The sequence below is a fragment of the Lepisosteus platostomus genome, chromosome 10 (assembly GCF_059453375.1).
Source record: "Lepisosteus platostomus isolate fLepPlt1 chromosome 10, fLepPlt1.hap1, whole genome shotgun sequence".
NCBI lineage: Eukaryota > Metazoa > Chordata > Actinopteri > Semionotiformes > Lepisosteidae > Lepisosteus > Lepisosteus platostomus.
Window position 1 is genome coordinate 19,733,015 of NC_142620.1, and position 20,136 is coordinate 19,753,150.

The following is a 20,136-nucleotide window of genomic DNA, read 5'->3' on the forward strand; positions in this document are numbered from 1 at the left end:
CAGAATTAAACACACTTGTCCAGCGTCTTACACAGCCAGTCTGTGCCAGGGAGATTGAAATCACATTTCTACTCGAACCGGGCCTCAGTGGGTGCCTTTTGCAATCTTGTCAATCGTTCACACAACAGTCCTCCTTATGTAAGGACTGAACCTGTGTTCATCCATTTTCAGTCCAGAATTAGTCCAGTGCACTGCTGCCAGGCAGACAATAGGTACGAGACAGGATGCATCCTGGACAAAGTGTTTTTGGACTGCAAAAGACCACAGGAGCACCTGTAAACCATGCAGACTCCACACAGAAGACCCCTCAGGCTGGAATGGAACCCAGGCCCCAAGAACTGAGAGGAAGCAGTGCTTGCTGCCTCACTCATCTCCACCATGTTTTTCAATACATTCTGCTGTTGTTTTGTGCAGGCTGATGCGTGTCATGCCTACCAGATCGTCCATAAAAATGGCATTCCCGATGAGCAGATCATTCTCATGATGTACGATGACCTGGCTCAGAATGAAGAGTAAGTGCCCCTGACAACACAGGTTCAGGTAGCGTGAACACTGTGTTCTGCCTTGTGCTGAACTGAAGTATCACAGGCGTTCTTTTCTAACTTTTATATGACATTGAATACAGTACATGTTCATTACTGGTAATAATGGAAACTACCGCGAAGATGCACGAGTGATCTTTTTAAAAAAAAATTTCCTCAGCAGTTTAAAAAAGCATTTGAACATGCTAAAGTAATCAGACGATATCATATGCATCATTTCAGGCATAACGTGAAGAGTCACAGGATTCCAATTCTTTACTCCAGTTTAACTTAATCTGTTTTAATCTGTAAAAGGATGCTCTGACTGTTGTAGAATGTGTGACCTGAATAAGAATGTTGATGTTATCGGTTTCTTGTTACAAGCCTGAATTCTGTGAGGATGCTCTGTGTTGTGTCTTCATACATGTGTTTCAGATTGAAACAGGGACTTAAACCTATAACTGAACTTAATTTAGAGAAATTAATAAGATTTAAATGCAAAGGCTCAGCAGTAAAAGTCTTCAATAAGTAGCCTATATTAAAGGTTACTGTGTCTTTAAATGGAAAGTACAACACCATATTTTGGAGATAGAAAGAGTCGGCATCAATCAGTGCATTTCAAACCACAGTAAAAGAAAAATGTACACTGTAAAACCTCCATTTTACATTACAAAATAGATGATATTTCCAGGTGTGCACAGCGCCGTATTCTGTGATTCAGAACAAGACAACCAAACTTCCGGTGACGTGTTGTGGCCTTGTAATGTTGTAAAGAAGCAGGCTGTGAATCCATCTCTTTTAATCCAATAGAAATATTGCTCTTGACTTGCAGATGGTTTAGTCGACAAATACTATTTACCTGTTAACTCTGCGTACAAATCCCATTGGAATATTATTTGCTCATGCATTGTATTACATTAGTCATTACAGTGACTAGTGAGCAGGAAGGGCCGCATCGTGTCGCAATTTGTGGGAACTCTTGCTCCCGCCCTGTGGCGGGACTAGGGGGTTTGTGACAACATGGAGACTTACACAAACTTACTTTCACAAACTTTACGATTTTGTGCTTAATTCGGAATTCGAACATTTTTACTATACCGTTAATGAATTTGTTTTGTTGCCGAGATTTAATAACAGGTCTGAGAAATTGGGACTGCAGTTCCCCTTTAAGTATATTATAAAACGGTGCTTATATAGCTACACTCAGTTTATTGCAAATATACCGTACTGTATATCAATCACCACTGTCTAACACAATAGCGAGGTATTGTGTTTCAAGTTTTCAGGTTTATTACCTGTCATCTTCGACTCCATTTGTTTTTGAACACCTGCCAAATGGGACAAGAGCCCAGTTTCTTAACAATGTCAACCTGTAACCTTAATCTTTGTATCTTCCAGTTTCTTTTACTAGTGTTTCACTATGTTGGGATTTTATCATATTTTACTGCTTTTGTCACAATGAGCCATTGTTAAAGTTGTACTTTGTCACTGCTGTCGCTGAAAATTGCATCATTTAAAAGTTCTGTGTAGCATTTGAAAGAAATCACTTCCACCGATATTCATCTTTATTAAGCAATGTCCTCTGGCAGAGTTTTGTTGATTTCTTTGCAGCTAACTTGCCTGGGCTTCCTTTAAAAGTGTTCTTTGTGTTTTCATGTGTAGTTGTTCAAGACACCACTCTGTTATACAAATCAGTGATGTAGTTTATATTGCCTCCATTTTTTAGTTGATGTTTTGATGTGGTTCTGAACTGAGAAAGTAAAAATAACAGTGGATCACATGAAATAAACACAAATGTGATGCTCACTCCTCATCTTGGAGAACCAAAGCCTAACCTCAGTGACTCCATTGAATAAGCAATGAAGAAATCAAGCTTTCTGCTGTCATTGAACTGTCGAGCCAGACAAGACTTCCAGTGTAAATTCAGATCAGGCTCAGTATCGATCTGGTGATGGCACCTTGCTTGATCTTTAATTTTTGCAGTTTGGATCTGTCTGGAAAAGATGAAGAAAAAATAAGTAGCAATTTAATTCCTGACAACAGAAAACATTTTTTTTTAAATGGTGGTATATTTGAGATAAGCAGTGGCACTCCAGTGATGATGTTTGACAATACTGATGACTGATAATATCAATTACCTGTTATCTTTCAGGAATCCTACTCCAGGAATTGTGATCAACCGGCCAAACGGCACAGATGTGTATAAGGGAGTGGTTAAGGACTACATCGGGGAGGTGAGGCCTCCGAGTTCAGTGGCGTAGCCAGGAGTTTATTATTTGGGGGTGGCAGGAACAGATATGGGGTGGCATTTTTAAATAGTATTTTCTACCTTCTAAAACAGATGTACTGTTAAAAGGTGTCGTACTCTTCTTCTATTCTGGTAACCCCTGTGAGGTGGAAGTGAGGCCCAAGCAGAGCGGGTTCGTGCAGACCTTGTATTCACACCGGGTCACAACTCTGAAGCACGAGGAAAGATCCTTGAACCCTGTTATTTCTCAACATTTTTCCGGCATATTTTGAAAGCTTCTTAAAAAGCTTTTCAAAGAACGGTCAGTAAAACTCATAATTCTCAATATAACAGAAAGTCTTGGTGAAGGTTTCACTTTGTTGGTTTTTATGTCATAAAAGGCTGTTTCCTTAAAAAAGTATTCACCCATTACTGTTGAAATAAAAAGGGACAGGTACTTTGACTCATTCCTGTGATTTAATGTCAGTTATGATTATATTATACATTATCTTTTGTCCCCAAGCTAAAATCTTGTGCAACTTGGTGGCATGGGAATGATCTACAGTGATCTGAAACATTTGCCTGCACTAACCATTTGCAGTATGGGCTACGTGTACGTTCTGGAAAAGCACATTTCTTTTGTTGGTAAATGTACGAAAATATGGGATTTTAGGTGGTGCCTAAAATGAGGTGGCAAAGCCTTAATTAAGGGTGGCAACTGCCAACCAGTGCGAGCGACCCCTCTGGCTGCGTCCTGTCTGAGTTGTGGTCACTGCGTTCCACTTCATTCTCACAAGGAGCACTGGAGATTTCCCTTCTTTAGGACAGGCAGAACACCTACAAAGACAAGTGTAAAGTAAAGGGCAGCAGGGTAGAAGGAAGATAAACTGTTGTTTTCGTGCCAGCATTTCTACATTTCTAAAAAGAAGCCCCAGGCTGGGGGGGGTAATTACAAAAGAAAATGTTGTCTCTCACTTTGACATTCCTCAGGTTTGAACATGTTAAATGGGCTTCACCCACACCGTGCTTTTGACACTTTACGGTGAGATCTGGATGTGTTAGTTGCCCCACTTTCCTACTATTTTTTTCAGTCCAATCCCTCCAGTCGTGCTCCTTTCAGTTGTTTCCCATTTTTGTTTTCCCTCGCTGAACCCTCTTCCGTTGTGCTGTCCCATAGGATGTGACACCTGCCAACTTTCTGGCTGTGCTGAAAGGGGACGCGCAGGCGCTGAGGGGCGTGGGGTCGGGAAAAGTGCTGAAGAGGCAAGTACACCAAGAACGATGAGGAATTCAGCAGTTCTGCTTTTTCCTGTTATTGTGTAAAAAGCACGCACGTAACATCATGTCGTGTGTGCCCTGTGTAATTCTTGTTTTTACTGTAGAGCTTATTTTCCATTTTACTTTGGAGTTCTGGACAAGAGCGATTCTGAAAGGGTGTCTGTCTAGCCCTGTGTGAGGATATTAAGTGGGATTTATTTCTGAGTACCGTGTTTGAGTACCTACAGTATAATGCGTCTCCAATTACTTTAATACCCTTCTGTGGTTTTACTATTCGTCATCTTAAAAGAAATCTAACAGGCTTTCATTGTGCTTTATAGTATCTTTTACCCCAAAGTGGACAAGTAGCATGTGTAGGATTAGCGGGTTAAACCTGATTTACTTACTGTGGGTATTCAGTCCTTTCCAAGAGGACAGGAGCTCCTCTGATGCTGAAGTACACAGAGAGCATCAGGAACTAGAGTTGAGATATCTGTGCCAGAGCTCTTTCCCAGCTCCCTCTCCCACTGTCCACTCCCGGAATTCTGCGCCAATCCCCTGCGGATTCAACATATTGTTTAGTGTGAAAGTTTGCTAAATAGAGCATTAAACCGTAGATAGGTAAAGATAATGTTAAATATTTTGATTCCAGTATTTTGGTTTGCTTAATATAAAAAAGGAAGAAATTAGTTTGCAATGCAAAACTTTCTCTCAGCCCCAGGAGTTTTTTTTTACTTTTACTGAAATAATTTATTTGACACGCATTTGTAGTTTAAATGAATGTCTTGATGAGTGCATTTCCTTCAGATGTCTGTTGTGGGTTTTCCTCTTTTGTTTGCTTATCACATTATTTAATTCCCTAAATCTTTATAGTTAATATTTCATTAATTACACTATGCTTTAATGTTGCAATAAAGGGTCATGACTAAAGAGTTTTGCAATGTTGAGTCACTGAAGGCACACTGATGCCTATGTAATGGGTGCAGGCCATGAAATGGCCCCTAAGCTCAAGTGTTTTTTTTTGTCCGTTGTGCATTTACCTCTGCCAGCTTCCTTGTTTTGCTGAAAAACCACCAGGCTCTATTGAGGAAGTTACTGCAGAGGGCATTGATGCCTTTTGTCTTCTTAGTCATTGTGTTCACCTGTGGAGTCAGACCAATGGTTTTTGAAAATTCTTTCTTTTTATCTGCTTCTCCTTGGCAGTGGTCCCAACGATCATGTGTTTGTTTATTTCACGGATCACGGTGCCCCTGGGCTCCTGGCATTTCCAAACGATGATGTAAGCAGTTTTTTTCTAATTTCTCAGGAAGGCCCAGATTGCACACACAGTATGCCTTAATGCACAGAATCGTACTGCTACCAGTGATTCAGTAGACCTTTGTTCTTGTGATGATGATGATTCCTGGGAGGAAGTGTGGAAAACAGTCATGTGAATATAGCCCCACCCAGGAACATTGTTTTTCTCATCTGGTCTTGTGACTCTTAGTTAGGTATCACTCTGTTATACAATAGCCTGATGCACTCATTTAAATTGTATTCTAAAAAAACTTATGTTCTGTTTTTCAGCTCCATGTGAAAGACCTTAAAAATGCTATCAATTACATGCATGAAAACAAAAAATACAAAAAGGTAATTTATTTATTTTTTAAACAAAAGAGGACACTTTAGCACTATCCATTAAAACATAGTGGTGTGTCTGCTATACTCATAAATCCACTGCTTGGCAGTTGTTTATGCTATTATCTCGTGAATTACTATGACAAATTCCAGTTCATTCCTAAAAAAGACAACGTGTAAAAATTCTCATAATTTCCTGAAGTTTGAATAGTTTTCACAACTGTTTTTGCTAGTTTCGACAAAGCTTTGGCGCAGTGTTTTAAAGTTAATAAATAACAAATCTCTATTTTTACATTTGGAAAGTCCCTGGGGCATGAGCCTAAACATTAGATAGCCTCCATCAGCTCTGAAGATAGTCAGATAATGTCCATTTGCAATCTTGGACAAGTATCAAATTTGAGAGGAGGCCAGACAGAACAGCTCTGGGTTTTCATATGTACCACAATCATGTTTGCTATTGACATGTCCTAAAGCTTACCTTGAGATCAAAGGGAAAATAATTGCTGAATCCACCAGACCATGTGAAAACGAGCAAGGATCAGACGTTTTAGTGCTGTGTGTGGTGTCCACAGATGGTGTTTTACATTGAAGCCTGTGAGTCAGGGTCCATGATGAACCACCTGCCTGCTGATATTGATGGTAAGTGATCACTTCTGGACTGTTGAGACACAAAGAACAATACAGGGCTGTGATGATGAACAGCTTAATTTATACAATCTAAGCCTCCAAGTCTACACTTCAAACATACTTCAACATAACTCTGGTTATTAAGAGCTAAATGGGTTATTTGGTTGAGATGATCTCTAAGTTAGGAAATCGCAGTTAAACTGTGTTCTTTAAAGAACAATGACTTCGTGGTTAGATATAAGACGTGCTGAATTGGGATTCTCTAGGACCAAGAGCTGAGACACCCGTCTTGAACGTCAACTCTGTTTTAGGTGCAGTATTTAATGAAAATTACTTACGAAGATACCGAATGCTGCTGTATTACATTTATTTAAAAGCCTCAAACAGCACCTTCCTTTTCATTCCATTTCATTACTGATGGTCAGTTGGCAGGTGTTCACTGCCTCAGTTTGCTTGGCTAGTGGAAACACTTTAAGAGAGGCACATGACCTCCAGTTAAAGTCGAGCTCACAGTCCCACACAAAGTGTGCTTCCCTTCTTCAGTTGTCATTTCTGTGCAGTCAGCAGGATGCCAGGTCAGGCTGCAGTGTGTCACATCACAAGGTCTGCTTGTGACGGCTGACTTGCAGTTAAAGTAAAATTGTGACTAGCTGAGATTTTATGACAAGATCAAGGTTCTTCTTCAGGTATTTGCTTGGAGGCTCCTGTCTTTCAGTTTGAATTTGTTGCAACATATTATATTTGAGGCGTTTCCCCTCAATTCTAAGGTCAAGAGGCTTGGCTATATTCCTCATTAAATGAGATTTGCAGTCACTACTAGTATCAATATTTCTTGCACTTTAACTGAAAAAGAGAAAATGTACATTTATAAAAGGTATTTGTGCAGTCGTACAGTAAATTGTACAGCCCTAATATAGGCCCTTTGTAATAATAATAATAATAATTGCTTACACTTATATAGCGCTTTTCTGGACACTCCACTCAAAGCGCTTTACAGGTAATGGGGACTCCCCTCCACCACCACCAATGTGCAGCATCCACCTGGATGATGCGACGGCAGCCATAGTGCGCCAGAACGCTCACCACACATCAGCTATCAGTGGGGAGGAGAGCAGAGTAATGTAGCCAATTCATAGAAGGGGATTATTAGGAGGCCATGATTGGTAAGGGCCAATTGGAAATTTGGCCAGGACACCGGGGTTACACCCCTACTCTTTTCGAGAAACACCCTGGGATTTTTAATGACCACAGAGAGTCAGGACCTCGGTTTTACATCTCATCCGAAGGACGGCGCCTGTTTACAGTATAGTGTCCCCATCACTATACTGGGGCATTAGGACCCACATGGACCACAGGGTGAGCGCCCCCTGCTGGCCCCACTAACACCTCTTCCAGCAGCAACCTTAGTTTTTCCCAGGAGGTCTCCCATCCAGGTACTGACCAGGCTCACACCTGCTTAGCTTCAGTGGGTTGCCAGTTGTGAGTTGCAGGGTGATATGGCTGCTGGCTACTCACTGTAAAAGCACTGTGCAGCCCGGGTGGATATGTACAAGGTCATGCTTGCTCGTACATCTTCTGATAGTGATAATGAGGACTTCTAACCCATATTTCTGCTTGTTTAAGTTGCGGTGCAAGTGTCCTTTCCCATTAGTGGGTTAACAATGTGTGGCCATGGTGAAGCAGGCCGCAAGTCAAGCCAGTTTTCGGCACGTTGATGTTTAACCCTGTGTGGTCCTCTACAGTGTACGCCACTACGGCTGCGAACCCCCACGAGTCCTCCTATGCCTGCTACTACGACGAGAAACGAGACACTTACCTGGGAGACTGGTACAGCGTCAACTGGATGGAGGACTCCGATGTCGTGAGTAGCCTCCTCTGCTGCTTTTCCATTTTTTACTTGAATATGTTTTGCAGTGGTGCCTGTGTCTGCCGTATCTCGGCACCTCTTGGCTATCCTCATGACAGCCTTGCAGTCTGGACTCACGAGCTAAGCCAGGCAGGGCCAATCAGTCCTGGGATGGTAGACTTCTGAGGAAAACCAGGCTGCTGTTGTAGGTGTAGGTGGTGTTGGTGGACCAGTAGGTGGCGCTCTTCAATCAGGACTAGAATTCCAAGCCCTTGTCTCAGAACGGTGAGCAGGAGACGGGGTGCTGTAAGAAAACAGAGGTCCGGAATACCATGAGCAATCCCATGTCAATTAAGAATAGCAGTGTTATCCTTGGTGTCTTGGCTTAATGATGCACAGTCTGGTCTCTCTAAATCTTTCCGTTAATCAGTTGAAGAAGCAGTTTCTCTCTTGTTTAAGTAATCTGCCTGGGCAGATGATGTGACCAGATGAGAGCTGCACTTCAGTGCTGGGTGAAGGATGTCGTGATGAAAAATGCAAGAAATTCTTATTATTACAAATAACACTTGGGTTTAAAAAATAACCACCAATCTACTGTTTGCATAATAAAAGGGATAGGCTTCCAGATGCAAAATACTTGGTATGGAATCTTTCCAGTAATTGTCTGCGTAATTCTCTTCTGCTCGCAGGAAGACCTGAAGAAAGAAACACTCCTGAAACAGTTCAAGATCGTGAAGAGCCACACCAACACCAGTCACGTGATGCAGTACGGAAACAAGGCAAGTGAAATTCTGTTCTGCCTATATGACATCTTGAAAGCATCTCAGGAGTGTTGTTGCATGTTTCTGCAGTTGTTCCCTGCAAAAGTTTTCCTTAAATTTGTTTTATACTTATTCCCATTAATTTGTGTTCTGATAATTAGTGTTGATTAACCAAGCTAACAGCCAGCTGTAGTTAATGTTTCATTTGTAGTCATCTTCTGGAGGAAAGCATAAATGCTAATCTTGTCTTGTTAATGAGGAACTGGAAATTAAGTACACGAGTTTTTAATTCTTTCGTGTACAGTAGATTGTCTTTTTTTTGTATAACTGAGATGAAGCTCTTCAAAAAGAGATTAGCATTTCCAGAGTCAAAGGATTTAATTCATTTTAAAGCCGGAAAGACGTAAATAAAACACTTAATGAACAATTAAGTTTTCGCTTAATTGGTAAACAGGATAAAAGGTTGTTTATTATAGGGAATGAGTGTCAACAGCCAGGTTCTGTTAAGATCTGAGAGAAGCTGAAGTAAGCTGTGGTAAAAAGCTTCTCCTCTGTTTTGCGGTCTCAGACCCTAGCCCAGATGAAGGTGATACAGTTCCAGGGGAACCCCACAGCCAATGCCCAGCCTAGCGCCCCAGTCACCCTCCCACCCATTGAGGACCCCGACCTGATCCCCAGCCCAGACGTGCCCCTCGCCATCCTCAAGAGGAAACTCATGGCCACCAACGATATCGCCAAGGCCAAGGCCTATCTGGAAGAGATCAACACCCATCTGAAGGTAAAAGCACTGAGCCACGCACACCACTTGGGTCATGCTGCAGTAGAGCGACTGAGAACAGGGACATACTGAGCATCGAGAGCAAGACCTCTCTCACACCAAATCCAACAGGTAATAATTTCACCCTCGATTGGCTTTGCTGTCGATTGCACTCAAGTGACGTCTGTTTGAGCTGGTCACATAAGCCACATTTTATTTAACACATCAGAAGAGCTTTCACACTGCCAAACTGAAATTTTCAGGACCTGCTTTTTCTAGCATAGAATGATCTGTATATTCTGCATAGGTTTTTATTATGACAGGATAACTCCATAGTCCAGATTCTTCCAATGTGTATTTTTAGCTTTTTACAGTATTTTATAACAACTTGGAAGTGAGCAACACAATCCTTATTTGTTCAGCATGATCGGGTAACGACATAATCTGCGGACTCATATGCTCTTCAGAGATCAGTTTGTCGTTTCCATAAGTGCAATAAAATGTTGTTTGCCAAGAGCTCTGAGAGTCAGATGCGTGTCTCTCTTCCCAGGTCAGGGAGCTGCTGCGGGAGACGATGAAGAGAGTGGTGCAGACCATCACCAACTCCAGAGACCGAACCGAGCAGATACTGAGCGACAGGCAGGACCTCACTCAGCACCAGTGCTACAAGACGGCAGCAGAGCACTTCAAGCACAACTGCTTCAACTGGCACACGCCGAAGGTAGGCTCTCTCCGATTCTGCTGTCGTCGAGCCTGAGGTGGTACTGTCCCCTTTCCTGGAGATGAGATGTGTCCCCCTGGCCTTTACCGATCATGGCCTCCTAATAATCCCCATCTATGAATTGGCTGCATCACTCTGCTCTCCTCCCCACTGGTAGCTGATGTGTGGTGAGCGTACTGGCGCACTATAGCTGCCATCGCATCATCCAGGTGGGGGCTACACAATGGTCCCCGTTACCTGTAAAGCGCTTTGAGTGGAGTGTCCAGAAAAGCACTATAAGTTTAAGGTATTATTATTATTATTATTTTACAGTCATGGAAAAGGAAATAGGTGAATTCAAACTGGAGTATATATAAAAAAAAATCAGTAGTGTATCTGTTGGTACATTTTAAAATGAATAATGCACCTATTACTGCTCTGTATTCTATTCATATTTGCTTGCAAGGTGACAGTTGACTTTCTACCAGGGGTGCCTTTCTCTTAAACCTCCTTAAATGGGGACTGGAAAACAGAGACATTAAGTAGGGGATTATTTCCTATGATGGGGACCCGGAGGATGTAAATATTTACTGGAGGACATATTTCTTGATATGAATAGGTGTGTAATAGGGACCAGGTCGTGAAAGTAGTAGTGTACAGTACATCCACATTTTCTGTGAGTAAACAGAACATTCACATTAAACTTAACTTAAATAATCTAAACATATAGAGTATAGCATATATACTAAGATGAAAGCAACAACAAAATACTTTTTTGTAACTTTTATGTACAGTATAAAACTACATAACATTACATTAAGAACAGTAAATAATGTATGATAAATAAGGACATTTAATACTGTATATAATGTACTGTAATATACTGCTTATTTTTACTTTCTAGCAATCCAGTGTGCTCGCATCTTGACATTTCACTGAACCTCTTTGTTAGGCTGCTTTGCATTCAGAACACAAAGTCTAGACGTGAAAAAAGTACATGAAACATACATGAACATCTGAAACAGTAATTACATTTTACAATAATATATCTATAATGATGTGTATCTAAAACAAAGCTATTTTGCAATGATTTTACTAGAAGTTTACTGTTTTTTATACTCTGGACTGTTTTATGATCAAGTTGATGTCCTTTGTCCATATAAAGTCAGGAAATGTTTACTTCTAAGTTGACAAAAACAGTGGTCTAAAAGAGAGGAGACATGAGGCACAAAATGTAAAAGTGTTAAACAGACCTAAAATTCTGTAAAAGTGGAAGAGTCCCAGCACAAGTCAGAAGAGCCACACAAATTATAGGTATAGATAAGAACACATCGCATTTCAGAAGCAGTCTCTATGTAAATCAGGTTAAGCTGTAAAGTGTTGAATTTGGCTATAACAATTCTGTGTTGGTTGTAGACCACTTCCGATAATGCCATTTCATTGATATTGATCTAATTTATAGTTAACTAATCAATATATTAGTTCAGGTGGGTAGCTGCAAAAACATGGAATTTTTTTCAGCATGGAATAAACCTATTACTTGTTCCTAATCAATTTATTGATTAGTATTGATCACACCTGAAGAAGGCTCCACAGCCAAAACATGTTTTCTTTCTTCTTTTTTTCAGCATGGAATAAACCTATTACTTGTTCCTTTGCAGCCTACGCATGCTGACGCAGCTACCCACCTGAACTAATCAATATATCGATGACTGGATAATGTTTCAAATAATAGTCGTTTAATTAATCCATATAATCAGTTAAATGAAAGATAAAGCAGGTATTAGAGTAGAATTATATTGTACTTCATTGAAAGAAGCTCTTTTAAAAAAAGCAGAAATGAAAGAAGCCCAGAATAGGGTAATTTTAGTTTTGACAGAGAACTTAAAAATAGATAGCGTACATAACGTGTGGTGTGTGTTGGACAGGTCCTAAATCAGTGATAGGATAGGGGTGGCGTTAAGTAGAGTAGTATAGACTAACTTGTGCAAAAGTGTTAGGTGAAAAAAATAGCATCATTATAACATGCAAGTTGCATTATAAGAAGGGAGAGATGTAAAAAGCAACTGCTGTTTGTAAATCCACCCTTGTTTCTCCTAGCCTCCTTACTGGTAATCTGCAAGGGGATTGGTAATCTGTGAGGGGAAGCCAGTCAGAAGGAAGGGGAAATCCTAGATCATCTTCATGTGTCATTTAGGATTAACCAAACGAACATGCGGGAGTTTTTCAAAACTAAAATACCCACCTGCTCTGGTTTCTTTTCTGTTTCAGTATGAGTACGCCCTCAGACATCTCTATGTTCTTGTGAACCTGTGTGAAGAAGGATTTGCAGTGGACAGGTATGGTCCTATCTGGCTTTGGTTTGTTTCATGATTCTTTGAAGGCTAAAATATAATGAACATAGAGGCTGAAAACCCACGTGTGCAGACACGTTGTGAAGACTAGATTTTTATTTTACACTAGAAGGGTTATGCTGCAGTCTTTGCCAGCATAGGGAGCTGGACCCCGATCAGAACCATCATTTCGGTCACGCCTCCATGCTCCTGATCAGCACGGCCCAGATAAGAGCCAAACAACTTATGCCCATTGGTCTTGGAGCAGTCCACTGGCACAGGAGCTTTCAGTGGTGTGGTCTCGCTGTAACCGGGTCGCTAGTTTTGCATTGCCATACAGTATTTCTAAACATGGCTCTGGGCCTGTGATGACAAACAGAAGAGAATGTCCTTTAGTATAATAGAACCCTTGGCACACAGAACATTACCAACGTGTGTTAGTTTGAAACGTGCTGGGATATGCTGGCCTCGCTATCCACTTGCAGAGAGGTAAACAGCTGTTCCCTTGGGGCTGACACATGGGGAACAGACTGAGCCCCCTGAAGTTAGTCACGTGTCATGTAGGGACTACCTGACTCTTATCAGGAACAAACTTCAAAGTGGGCTTCCCCGTGCAGTGGCGCAGGATAATCAACAGGGAGATTTGGGCAGAATGACCTTCAGCTGCCCCGATTTGGGCAGAATGACCCTTAGCTGCCCTTGCAGAATTTGCCAAGGCAACTGTTTTTCCATAAAAGTTCACAGTTTTCCGTAAGAGCCACATCACTCCTCCAATCTATACTAACTCTGCTGCATGTTTGCAAAAGGCATGTAGTTCTCACAGAGTTAGTTTTTGGTGCAAATAATAATTCCTTGCATTTCAGTAAGGCATTTTTCCACTCTAAGATCACACACAAGATTAGTCCCGAGTCCTCCCCTACAGAAGTGCAGCCCTTCTGGACACAGATCAGGAGGAGAAGTGAGAAAGTGTTGTATTAAGTGAATTGAGGGGTACTTTAGGGGCGCCAGACTGCATAAGTCCAGAGGAGAATTGAGCCAGGACACCAGCTCATTTATATCATACAGTATATCATCTGAAGGACAGCGCGTTGTGCAGCACAGTGTCCTCCGTCGCCAAACTGAGGCATTGTTTTTCTGGAAATTCTGGTCCAGAGCGCCACCTACTGATCTAATAAGACCACTTTCAGCAGCAGCCTTTTTCTTCTTGTCATTATACCCCTTGTCATGCTGGTCTGAAAGAGCTGAGATTGTGATCCAAGCTCATTTATTTCCCTGATGCCAAGCATCCACAGGGTGTGTCTATTCTAAATTGATTCAAAGCAAAGAAAAACAAGATCATCTTTCAATATGTGGAACATGCCTTCAATACTGCATGTGTGTAATATTACTTGTTTGCCTCTGATCACATGTGTATGGTTGCCTTTCAGGATTCAGATGGCCATGGATGAGGTGTGCTTCTTCAGATTGTAGTTCACGTCTGAACAGTGAAGACCTGCAGGGAAGATCACACTGAGGAACTGTCCCAAGAAATTAGCTGTTGTGTTTTAATCATAACAACATACATGTTAAATATATTTCATCTTTTTTAATTCAAATGATAAATTTGCACTACTTCGCAAGAAAACAAAAAAATGTTTCTTTACAGTACCAAACATGTTATATCTTGTTGATTTAAACCAAAATAATTTCATTGTTGTAAGTGGATCATACATAACCTGAAAAGGGAGAGGAAATGCTTCCCAGGGGGATTAAAAATAATGGAGTCTACAGCAAGTGCAGTTTTGTGCTGCAGAATATCCATTTGGGAATGTGTCCTCCAGGGATACAAAGTGTGTGCTCTGGGACTGAGTGTGGATGACTCTTGTCAGAGATTATTTGACACTATTATAGTAATGTGACATAGAGTAAAATTATTAAAGAAAAGTGCACTGATTTTCTTATATCTAGGACAAGTGTCTTTTGCTGTTAACTAAAACTACATGAGAACAAATAGCCCTACTGGCTTTAGAATCCCTAAAGTTTACAGCAGTTGATACTAGGTTCAGGCCAGCACTGTTTCACAAATCCTTACAGCCTGCATATGAACTGACAGTAGAGTTGGTGGGAATGCATGTCAAGAATTACATTTTAAAGTGCAATTACACAGACCTTCTGTTGTTTAAAGGCACTGTTTCAAAAGACAAAATGGAACACATTCTGTGATAGATCAGCAGGTTGTTGATAATCAATAAAGAAAAAGTGGAAACCAATTAAAAAAGGATCCTTTTTGTTATTGTACCTCTTCCCTGCATCTGCAGTTTACTTGGGAGTGAGGAGCTGCCCTGTGGGTTTTTAAAAATATATATTCTCATTGTGCAAAGGCAATAGAGAACAGGTGAGGAGATGGTAAATCGCAAGGGTTTGGAAGGAAAGAGATTCATTGTGACTAATGGACCGGAGCAGCAGCTCGAAAGAGGAAGTGGTCTGTTTTTGACAAACATCTGTTTTCCTTCTGAGCAAAATACAAAAGAAAACCACACAAGAGGGAAGAGGCTCGGCTGTAAACGCGTAGAATCATGAGTGGTCTTAGAGTGTGTCTTCCCACACCTGCTAACGCAATCTCCAGTTCCTTCTTTCTCCCCCTTCAGAAGTGGTGTCCATCACTCAGTTGAACTGTAGCTCATGTTATTACATCACTTTATTAACCCTATACAATTTCTTGCATTAGGAATTTGTCTTTTCGCATACCCCAGCTTGCTCTCCATGAGACACACAGACAGGGGTGCTGCCATTGTACAGCACCCCTGGAGCAGCTGGGGTTAAGGGCCTTGCTCAGGGGCCCAACAGAGTAAGATTCGCCTGCCAGCCGTGGGATTTGAACTGGCAACCTTCCAGCCCGATCCTTAGCCATAGAGCCACCGCTCCACCCCAAACAGTTATATACTGTACTTATACAAGAAAACTCAGGGGAGGTTTCGAAATTGGCCTGAGCCTTTATTTTTTTTCCAGCATTACCTTCTTATTTTCAAATTTAAAAAAAAGATTATGTATTTGGAAACAAACTCGCATGAAAGAGCTGCAGTGGCTGGCCAGCATGACTCGTGCATCGGAACAATAAAAACGAAGAAAGTGCCCACACTTTCTCTCAAACCTATCACTACGTTTGATGTTCTTCTTTTCAGACTGTGATCTCACATCAGTGGGGAGAAGTGGTTCATACTGGGGGGTGGGGCAGGAACAAGTCTTCCCGATCATGCTGAAATCTCATTGGGGAGCTTCTGACCAATGTCCCACAACCCCTAGGTGAGTTCCTGTACCACGTGCTACAGTCTTGGTGAGATTGGAGCCATCAGTGTTCAGTCAGTTCATCACCAGCCTGCATTCTAGTTCTTAAAGAATGACCCAGACAAGAGGTCTTTAATTAGAACTTGAATTATTTTCAGTTCATGGAAAATTGATCATTTTCAGCCCCTTACACAAATTGTACTGATAACTTCAAATCTCAAAATGTCAAAGTGCTGAAGGATCATTAATTCAATTTTATCACTGCTTGGGTGCACTACAGTGAACCGAGACCTTTGACAGCAGGCACAAGGAATGCTGACAAATTTAAAGAATGAGAGGTAATGAAATAACCATAGACGAGTGATATCAACCAGATTCCATATTGCCTTTCCAGAATAAAAAAAAAATGGCCTCATCATTGGTTTGATGAGAAAGCAGATCACAAAGTAAAAGAGAAGGGTTTGATTTTCATTTCAGGAACCCAAGGTTCATTAACTCAGCACAGCCTTTGAGCTCAGATCACATGCGCGATCCTGTGTGATTATGGTGTATTACACATGAAAGATGTTTTTTAAAGGCCACAAGTCAGTGATGTCACTTGTATTTGGTGTGTTTTTTCTACAATGTGCAGTATTTTGTGCCCATTAAGGAAATGTGGAAAAGAATTGTGTTCTCAGGGAATCAAAGTACAACATGCAACAGATGAAAATCCATTTACAGTATATAGTGAGACAAAAATCCATTAATACAGTAAGACAAAATGAAGTCATTATAAAGTTTTAGAAAAGAAGGTGATACAATATTTCTATTTGGGGTGCTATCTGCATGGAGTTTGTATGTTCTCCCCATATTCAGGTGGGTTTTCCAATAGACCCTGGGCGGAGTCAGAGGGAGAGAGAAAACAACTGAATTCCAAAAGCGACTGTTATCCAAATCGTCAGGCGAGAGCGAGGTCGGAGATCGGGAGCAAAAGGTCAGAAATCCAGAGGGTCACAGGAAAAAACAAGAGGTCGGACTAAGTTGCAAACTGGATGCATAGCTCTGGCTAATGAAACCTCAGTAGTGAGCGAGGACAAGCCGTAGGGTGGGATTTTAAATAGGCAAGGGGAGTGAAGTTAATTTGTGAGTGATCGGGTGCTTGGGGGAATGCGACGGTGTCTGCGTGCCTGCGTGCCTGCGTGCGGCTTGTGACATTTTCTCCAAGTCCTCCGGTTTGCTCCCACAGTCTGAAGATATACTGGTAGGTTCACTGGCTTCTGGGAAAATTGACCCTGATGTGAGTGAGTGTGATTGTGTCTGTCTGTCTTGTGATGGACTGGGGTCCCAACCAGGGTGTGTCCCAGGGCGGAGCGGTGGCTCTGTGGTTAAGGGCCTGCGCCTGTGACTGGAAGTGACTGGAAGGTTGCCGGTTCAAATCCCATGGCTGGCAGAGGAATCCTACTGAGCCCCTGAGCAAGGCCCTTAACCCTAACTGCTCCAGGGGTGCCATACAATGGCAGACCCTGTACTCTGACCCCAAGCTTCTCTCCCTGTCTGTGTCTCCATGGAGAAAAGCTGGGGTATGTGAAAAGATGAATTCCTAATGCAAGAAATTGTATAGGGCTAATAAAGAAACATTATATATTATTATTATATGTGGGAAAGGCTCTGGCTCTTCTGCAACCCATTAGAAAATTGATGGATATTTCTATTTCTTAAATTCTGGACAGTAAAACTACAATGTTATTTATGCGAAACCCAATGTACAGCTCCATTTTTTAAGGAGCACAGTGGCTTTTGTAAAACTAACATTTTGTTATTTTGAGCTAGAGAGGTCTTGAGACTTTTACTGGCTTCCACATCAAATAACAGAAGATGTGATAAACTTCAAATGCCTGTTGTTTTGTAAAAGAAGTCCACAGGGCAAAGTCAAGCGTATGTTCCTTTACAACCATGTGTACCTCCATAAATGCTGGTCAGAAGAGATTCCTTACCACAGACTTCGTGACTTGAAGAATCTTCTTCTGTTGCAAATATTAATGTAGATGTAATGGCAGAGAACTGCGGTTCAAGTTAATTCATCTCAAAGAATAAAAGTGCAATAGACAGCTTTCTGTGGCTACAAATGATTCTGACAATAAAGCATTAATTCTGAAGCTGTGAAAATTAAAACACACTAAGTAATTGGTCAAAAGTATAGTTGACCCAGTAAAGACATTCCTGTGAATGAGAACAAACCCTATGGCCCTGGGCTTCACTGGTGAGGAGCTTAGCCAATGTCATTATCCAGCCAAGCAGCAAAGCTTACTTTCTTCATTTAATGTAGCATTTTGCTGTACCCTCAATTTAGATTTATTAATGTTTTCCTATAGGTAGCCTTAACACAGAGAAAAATACAAAACGCCAAGAACAAAAGGGGGTGGCGCAATAGCTTGGCCTGACGCAGATTGGTCATGCACAAGACTGAAACTACTGTAGGTACAAGGCGTGCATGAGCGCTCCGGACAAATTGCACAATCTTTTGAAAGCGCAGGGTTGGGTTTTGTTTCTAAATCGCACGGTTTGGACAAAGCACAACCTCACAATGACCTTGGAGAAAACGAGAAAATGCGCACAACTCCCCTTTAAGAGTTTTCCTGCGTTGCAATCACAAACAGCTGCACTTTGTGGTCTACTAGAGGGCAAAGATAGTTATTACAGGCACCTCACTAGCCGTTTTCCAGCGAGATATTATTTGTCCCAGGACCACGGGCGACAATATCGCCGGTACGGTACCAAGCATCGACCCTATCGGGTCTGCGAAAGGTACGGGGTGTCAAGAGTGCCTTCTACAGAGTGAATTTTCTGAGAATCCCCTAGCTATGAAAAACGTCAACAGAATTCTTGGGTTGAAGAATTTGAAACAAAAAAAATACAGTAGTCAGTTTAAACGACAGTTTACTGACTGATTCTCCTTTGGCTGCTAATTAAAACAAATTTCACCTAGGGGACAATAAAGCTTGAATTGAAATTGAATTGAATTGAATTAAAATTGATTTATTTTATGCAACCACATTTTCTTAAAATACTTAGCAAGTGTATTCGACTTTAACATTAGAAAGGGAAAATTAATCTCGTTCTAAAATATGAAATTAAAGTAGGTTTTCAGCTTTAAAGTATTTTTTTTTGCTTTTAAGTCATCCAGGTGGATGCTGCACATTGGTGGTGGTGGAGGGGAGTCCCCATTACCTGTAAAGCGCTTTGAGTGGAGTGTCCAGAAAAGCGCTATATAAGTGTAAGCAATTATTATTATTATTATTATTATTATTATTATTATTATTATTATTATCTCCAAAACATTCTAATTTAAAATGACATTAGACAACGCCCTCTAGTGGAGAAACCTGCAAAAGTGGTAGACAATAATTTAAAGAGAAATGCACGTTGTAAAAACGAATAAATCTGAACAGAAATCCTTATGGGAAACTAGGAAGGAATGCGCGATCTGATGTACTGAACTGTCCAGCAAGAGTGAAGAATACTTATATCGTGTGCTGCTTGAAGATAACTTATTCTGAAAGTGATTCCTTGGCCTGTCTGTTGATTGATTGATTGATGATTTGTTCAAAATGATCTAATTCTGAAATTAAATGATTGGTTCTTCATTACCTGCTGTTAATAGCATTAAACTTTTTATATTTAATATGATGCATAAAGTCACTGATTATTCTAGAGAACATTACTCCTGTTTTTATGTAGCCACAGTACAGCTCTTGTCCTCAGATTGTATGGTCCTACCATACATGATTGCTGGCATTTTTTTCCTATAGGCAAAAATGAGGGCTGACATGGTGCGCAGTAGTGAGAATTGCTGCCACATAGCACAGGGACTCGATGTTTAAGTTCCAGGATGCTATCTGCATCCTGTTTATATGTTCTCCCTGGATTCGCATGGGTTTCCTCTAAATACTTTAGTTTCCTCCCACTGGTGGGTTAATTGCCTTCTGGGAAAATTGGTCCTGATGTGAGTGTGTGTGTGTGATTGTATCTGTGTGTGCACTGTGTATCCTGCCTTGCCCCTTGAGCTGGATAAAAGGGTTAGAAAATGGATAGATGAAAGCAATAATGATTAAATAAAAAAGTATTTTCAATGCAATTATTCATTCTGCTTTAAACTTGTATCTCAAAACAAGTGTTAACTCTTAGGTCAGTGACCTGATTGAGGATTGCCAGGGTTCATGACCTGTTCTCATCTAAACAAGAGGACA

General features: G+C 41.0%; 1 protein-coding gene across 1 annotated transcript in view; it reads left to right on the forward strand.

Annotated features, from left to right (window-relative positions):
• The window catches only part of lgmn (legumain), a 19,245-nt gene extending 4,342 nt beyond the window's left edge, over positions 1-14,903 (forward strand). The window contains exons 3-14 of the mRNA XM_088648663.1: positions 415-512; positions 2,674-2,755; positions 3,926-4,011; positions 5,209-5,284; positions 5,572-5,634; positions 6,195-6,261; positions 7,992-8,110; positions 8,785-8,874; positions 9,425-9,634; positions 10,164-10,334; positions 12,585-12,652; positions 14,074-14,903. Coding sequence (XP_088504789.1) covers positions 415-512; positions 2,674-2,755; positions 3,926-4,011; positions 5,209-5,284; positions 5,572-5,634; positions 6,195-6,261; positions 7,992-8,110; positions 8,785-8,874; positions 9,425-9,634; positions 10,164-10,334; positions 12,585-12,652; positions 14,074-14,116 — 1,173 coding nt within the window. The 3' untranslated portion in view covers positions 14,117-14,903. The remainder of the gene's footprint in view (positions 1-414; positions 513-2,673; positions 2,756-3,925; positions 4,012-5,208; positions 5,285-5,571; positions 5,635-6,194; positions 6,262-7,991; positions 8,111-8,784; positions 8,875-9,424; positions 9,635-10,163; positions 10,335-12,584; positions 12,653-14,073) is intronic.
• Positions 14,904-20,136: the final 5,233 nt, after the last annotated feature.